At 41.9% G+C, this 6892-nt stretch overlaps 1 protein-coding gene across 5 annotated transcripts in view; it reads left to right on the forward strand.

Annotated features, from left to right (window-relative positions):
* Positions 1-5725, forward strand: part of LOC139122616 (potassium channel subfamily K member 18-like) — a 74390-nt gene extending 68665 nt beyond the window's left edge. For all 5 annotated transcript variants that reach the window (XM_070688185.1, XM_070688182.1, XM_070688183.1 and 2 more), the window contains exons 2-4: positions 1728-2263; positions 3186-3287; positions 4281-5725. In XM_070688185.1, the coding sequence (XP_070544286.1) occupies positions 1786-2263; positions 3186-3287; positions 4281-5518 (1818 nt within the window). In that variant the 5' untranslated portion in view covers positions 1728-1785 and the 3' untranslated portion in view covers positions 5519-5725. The remainder of the gene's footprint in view (positions 1-1727; positions 2264-3185; positions 3288-4280) is intronic.
* Positions 5726-6892: the final 1167 nt, after the last annotated feature.

Here is a 6892-nt window from a genome sequence, read left to right on the forward strand (position 1 = left end):
AAGAAATCTGGATTTGTTCTGCGTATCGTTATCGGAACTAGTAATTCAAATACGTTAAACCATGAAGCTCATAAACTTTCTTTACGGGACTTTCTATCAACGTTTATTGACTGAAACAAGTCAAGATACCGCATTTACAGTTGGTAGCGTGAGAAAAATGGAAGACCTATTAAATATCTGCTGAAACATGGACACTTCTTAGCTCTTGCTGGATTTGAACTACTTTCAGGTTTCTGAACATGCTATTCTTACCGCGCTAACTGTACAATCCTATTGTAACCGCTCCCAGCATTCTCAGATCTGAAGAAATCAGACGATATTGAGCGCGCGGTTTTTGTGCCCTCTCTAGCCCGATTTTGAGCGTCACGTTCTGGTATAGTGCGTGCTCAGCTGGGCATCTGTTAATCCCTTCGATGCGGTCGTGAATAGAAATATCTTCAAGTTAGTCACACATCGTATCTATGCACCCTTGCGAATGTATACTCTGTTGACGTCATTCGTAGGAAAACGATGCCATCGCTCAAAATACCGTAGCAGAGCAAAAATTGCTTGACAAGCATTCTGGTTCTGTTATTACTAGTAATCTGTACGGTCAACTCTCATTCTTTGAACACCACAATACCAAAGCCCCCTTCGTTCGCTGACACGGCCATGCGCTGAATGGAACACTAGAAAACTATCTCTTTCTCCGCTTTTGCCTTCGCCCAGTTGTATTCATGGATAAAGAGGTCCATGTTTCTAGAAAAAGCGCCAGCAGTGAGCTTGCGCACACTGTGGCATGGACAAGCTTCAACACCGGGAAGAGGGATTATTACTTTTCACACAAATCGACATTTTCCTTTTACCTTGTATCAAGGACGCCACGTATATCGATTAAAACTCGCTGTAATCTTTAATCGAGAAGGAGAAGGCTGGATAGCCAAAACATCTTACATTGCAAACATTGAGGTCAAACAAGACACTAAGGATTCCCCACTCAGCGGTTATAGAATGCCACCCCATGGACAAATCTTTCAGTATAATTTGGAACACTACAATCCATTCCAGAAATTCCAGTTTCGCCTTCACATATTACGCAGTACGGCGGTCAAACCACCCACTCACCGCGCTATTCCCCGAAAGCCTCGAGGAAACGGCTAATCTCTTGATCACGTGTCGCGTTGCCATAGCAAAAGCTTGTTCGTGTTTTATCTCGAGATGAAAGAAAACGGGTCTTCTGAAAGGCACCGAGCAGTATCGTCGGCGGAAATTGTTGGGTTTAAACTTAAGAAGAGTATTCTTACACAAATTACTCGCATTTTCGATAAATATCTGATTTAGCGTGTGAGAAACTCCCAGGGGCTGATATTAAAATACATCATCGTGCGGTAAATCATCAAAATAATGATTCGAATGTACAGTTATTCCTTGTATTATCCATGCACTCTAAGGCATGTGGTATTATCAAATAAATCCGGTATCAAATTAATATATTGTGATACAGTTACGATTGAAAATGTAAGACAGCCACAGCTATGTAATCTCCTTATTGTCTGAAAAACAAATTGATGTTCTTTCAGATCGATGTAGCTTGGAGTATCTCGAACGGTTATTCACGGTCAGCACGGGTATTTCCGTAGTGGATCTTCAATTCAAGTTACCTCATCTTCATTCATTTATGTAAACCTTGATATTTAAGCTTGCTTACTTTGTAAGACTGACTGAATTTTTTTTCCTTTACAATGCAGATGAGTACTGAGAGAAAGTAAGTTTTGAAGCTTTATTGAAGCAGCTCAGCGGTACAACATGTCGACTTTTACCAAGGTTAACACTGAAGATACTACGCCTTACACTTCGAACGGGGTCAAAGTGGACATTGAGCGACAGACGTCGACTACGAGGGAAACTATCAACCTTGCGACAGCCAATTTGAAACTTAAGTGTCACCCACGCCGATGGATTCACGTGATCTCGTCCCACGTCGGGTTGATACTGCTCTTCCTCGCGTACGTGACGCTCGGGGCCTTCATCTTCAAGGCACTCGAAGCGCCTAACGAAATGGACGAAAGGCGCCGTTTAATCCTGGAACGCGAACTCCTTGTTGAAAGACTCTGGAATGTATCCACGCTGGAAAATAAGACAGATGGTTTCCGCTCGATAAAGACGCTCCTGTCAAAGTGGGAAAACATTGTGTCCGACAACCTCGCGTTCCCGATAGAGGGCGAGGTTCACTGGTCGTTTATTGGTGCTCTCTTCTTTTCGTCGGCGACCATAACAACGATAGGTGCGTACTTAACTCTGGGAACGAACCAATGGTCATTTTATACTGCCCAGCCGAATGTTTTATCTCAGTTTCATATTTTGTTCAAACATGTTCATTTATAAAGAGAACGCTTCCTTTCCCAAATGGGGCCACTATTATTAATCTGTTTGCGTCAGGCTTTGCTCTAAACTTCGGAAGGTACTTGCATGAACCCAAGCTGTAATTTCGGTGCTTTCGGTAAAGCCAGACGGAGATTGTTTATTTTCGCGAATCGGGAATGCTTAAATTCAGCGTCCTTTCTCGAGGCTAAAGTACAGAATCATAACAAACAAAACCAGTGTAATTTATGTCTCCAAGATTACAATGTTGAGTTCTGGACATTCACTCAGCTGTACCGCTTGCGTATACAGTCTAGGAACCACGTTATCTATTTGAAAAGTGTCCTTCAAAACTCACGCTCATGAATCATCCCAAAACATCCCAAAGCATAAGGTTACTTACATCTGAATGTGGATATTGGAATTGTGGTAGATCTAAGCCTATATAAGCTGTCGAAACGACTACCCACATTCACATATTATTATGTCAAAATAGTACGTGAACCAAATAAATGCCGCCAATTTATATTATTTCTCGAATTTTTTTCTGATTCTCGTTGACTTCCACGTACCAGTACCAGTCACGTGATCATTCAAACTAAGTGACCTTGCCGTACTCCGGTCATGTTTCACTCACGAGGAAAGTTTATTCAAAGACTTGGCACCTTTGGTTTATCAAATCAAAAAATAAAAATCATGCCCTTAACGTGGTCCTTATTAATACCCAACATGCTCACGCTTCCGCTCCCTGGACGGAATCATAGAACCCGAAGTGCAGTCTGGGTGACCGAAAGCAATCCTGTTTTCACTCTAACGAATTGCTCTGTCTACTTTTTAAAACCTAGGTTATGGAAATACTGCTCCCGTGACTACCCTTGGTCGGATAGTATGTGTCTTCTATGCAGTTATGGGCGTACCTTTAACGCTATTGGTGCTTACTGATATTGGTAAGGATTTGACAAAAGATTCCTTCATATGGAGCTATGCGAAATAACAGAAATCCATGTCATTGGTTTATATCATAAAATGAACCCATAGCTTACATTTGCCAAATAGAATAAACTATTTTTGTTCTAAATATTATTTATATTTTATGTACAGGTTGTGTCTTAATATATTCGCTTCTGTCACAGAGTATCATAAACTGTCTATGATAATATTTGCTTCTGTCAACTACCCAGCTGCAGCATCTACAGACCAAGTAAAAGTTACTAGTAGCATGGTCGTTCTACCCTTTTCAGACCTAACGACTGTAACATTATCAACACTTCAATAGTGATGCAAAATGGAGGAAATTTTGCCCTCTAGTTTGGTCAGCGACAGACTCCCGCTGCCGACATAGAGCCACATTTTCAGAAACCATCCACAAGGACACACATTTTTGAAATTTGGGTCATATTAGGAATTCTGGATATTATTTCTCATATCTATGTTTGGCAAGTTAGAACGAAGTCATCGTCCGTTCCGCAAGGCCTTGTTAGGTCGACCTAGTATAGTCTACCCGTCGACAGCAGGATTCGTAACAGGGTCGTAAATCGTGCAAACCAATCACGATGACTGTTACCGGTGAATTAGGACGGAGCAAGGAAGGGTCCCCGCCCGAGTAAACGATTGCAGTTTAACGATTGCAGTTGTCCGGGGAATACAATATTGGGAAAATAGCCCATTTCCCTCAGTTGTTCCAATATAGTAATTACTCACACGTTAGCTTGCGCTAAGAATTAATAAATTGATTGATGGATGAATGTAATTGATGTATAATGAATGAATGAACGAACGAACGAACGAACGAACGAATGAATGGACGTACAGACAGATGAAAGAATGGATTTGTGACGGATTGAATTCAACGACATATTTTGACAAGTATGCTAACGATCATGTTTTTGTTTTAGGCCTAATTAATCACGTGGATTTGTTTGTTTGTTTGTCTCTATCAGGTGCTCTTTTGGCCAGGTGGGGTAAAGTTGGAGCAATTTTAACCATCAAAAGACGGAACGAGAAAAACGAAAAGAAGAAAGAAAAGGCCACCGCAGGCATGCCGACGATAACAGTGGAAGATTTGGGCACCAAATCATCGGCGGCAAAAGACAAACAAAGTGAAAATTCAAAATTAACGGCGTTATCAGAAGTTACGGTAGATTCTCCGGGGAACGACGTGCCATCACGGGACGCCGCCCCAGCTTCGGCTATCGGGGACAGGGTGGATGCACTTCCGACGAGAGGGGTTCCAACCCGGACTTGGGACCGACTGATGAGATCGTCATTCAACGTCGACTACAGTCGAAGCGAACCTGATCTTCGGGATGATCCGACTGAAGTCGGCGAGCTGAAGATCAAAGCGCCCGAAAGCACAAAACGTGATTTTCAACGCCCCGAGATGAGCAATGGTAGTGATTCGACAATCAACGAGAACCTTAGCGATTCCAGACGAGCCAGTGGACAGTATTTGGAAGTATTCAACAAGAGCGTCATCACCACTTCCCAGGAAAGCGTACAATCTGACAGCAGCAGGACGTCTGCCAGTGACATGTCCAATGTCATCTTCGTACCTGAACCTGTTGCGCAGAACCGACGGAATATGACAATGTCACGTGGTACGAAACCAGACGTCATCGTCGCCAATGATGCTACCTCCAGATTCGGTGTGAAAGAGAGCGAAATAGCGACATTTAAGTTTCCCATTTGGCTCGCGTTTTTTATACTTTTACTGTATCTCTGCGTAGGTGGCCTTTTATTCTGTCTCTTCGAAGATTGGAGCTTCTTTGAGTCTTTTTACTTCTGCTTTATTTCGCTGAGCACTGTCGGCTTCGGTGACGTCATACCGGAAAATAAGGGGGCGATATTGACTCTTTCAATTGCATATGCCCTCCTGGGCCTCGCATTGATGTCAATGTGTATATCGTTAGCGTCAACTGCCATCATGAACAGTTTGAGACAATTAGGTCAAGTCACCGCATATTACAAAACACGACAGTGGAAAAACGTTCACGTTTACAGATCCCTCTACGTTAGAGGGCGCTCTCTCCGACGTCGGTTTTCCAGTCGACGTAAGGGCAAAGCCGGGCAGTTCGCGTCCGTCAGACGAGTTCCAAAGCGAGGTTCATCACTGCGTCTGCCTGGAAAGTTTGCTGTCGTTCGTGCCGAAACGCCCAAAGGCACCCAACGATTATCCTGAGGCAATATCACGACTTTTTATAAATTTTGTACTTCATCATTTCGCCAGAAAAGGGAAGGAACTTTGTAAAATCATTTTAAAGGCACAACAGCTGAAACTTTTGATGTTATTTTCATGAGATAGAAAATAAGTACATCGTCTTCATCTAATTTTCTTACGAAAGTTTGATGAAATACAGCTAGAGGGTAATTAGCCCTAAACATCGGACAGGACTGATATACAGACTGTGTTGTTATGGTAGAATGCACTTCCGGGGACAGACATTCGATTTCTCAACATTTTTATCATACTTTTCTGATTTAAGACTCGTGTGGACTCGTTTTGAAGCCCTAGGAGAGAACAAAGTCTTATTTTTGTGGAAATCGAAAATTTTATTTTCCCCAAAGAGTTATCGCAGGGTTGGTGGCCATTTTGAATTCCCATTATGGGTAAATTCAAGGGAATTTGTTTCTCTTGCCGCAAAATTTGCAAGGTGGCCGCTGATGTTGAAAGAATGGTTAAAAGTTTCCTTGGGGAAAGCTTGAAGAAAATTTAAAGTAATTCACTTTCGAAGAGTATTCTGCTTTTAGGAAGCCTTTGCGCAAAAGTTAACGACATAACGCTTGCGAGTAGAGGAAAAACATGATCAGAATGTATCATCGAACCATGAATTCGATTACTGTTGTAATCTTAATTTTATATTTATCGTAGGGTTAGAGGTCTTTTAATCCGTCTCTCCATGATGGAGGTGATGTTAAAACAGTTTTAATGTAGGGCCGGTTCTTCACGGCACTGAAAATAAAACTTTTAACCTTAATCTGTCGATACGAAATTCAATTTGTTGTGACGACCATAACACGAAATACTTTTTCTACCCTTGAGCAAAAACACCTATACCCATTCACATTTACAACCTGGGCACGATCAAAATGAGCGACTGGCTCAGTGATCACGCAACATGACGAAAGTCGGTAGACGCAATTACCTATGCAAGACAAAGTCGCGCCATTTTGATGGTGGCAAGCTTAAGGACTTGCCTTTTGGCAGAAAGAAATCCCGGGTGCCAGTGTTATATACTTGGTAGCTACCTTCAGAGAAAAGGCTAGGATAATTTTACCTCTACACAGGTACCGGGTTGCAGACACAAATCACGGCAACAGTGGGATAACAATCTACCGTTCTCAGCGCAATTTAGACACAGGAATTCTTTCAGAAGTGCAGAATGTTGATATACAAACAAGACATCATCATCATCTAAAATTCGTGGCTTGAAATATTTTCCACATAACCATAGTGCATATGGAGTAATATGTTTGCCAAAATTGAATATATGATGTGTAACTTTGTTTTACGTAAAAAGAAATAAATTGCATTAATATTTCTATGAATGTCTAA

Source organism: Ptychodera flava, chromosome 22 (assembly GCF_041260155.1).
Source record: "Ptychodera flava strain L36383 chromosome 22, AS_Pfla_20210202, whole genome shotgun sequence".
In the NCBI taxonomy this organism is placed as follows: domain Eukaryota; kingdom Metazoa; phylum Hemichordata; class Enteropneusta; family Ptychoderidae; genus Ptychodera; species Ptychodera flava.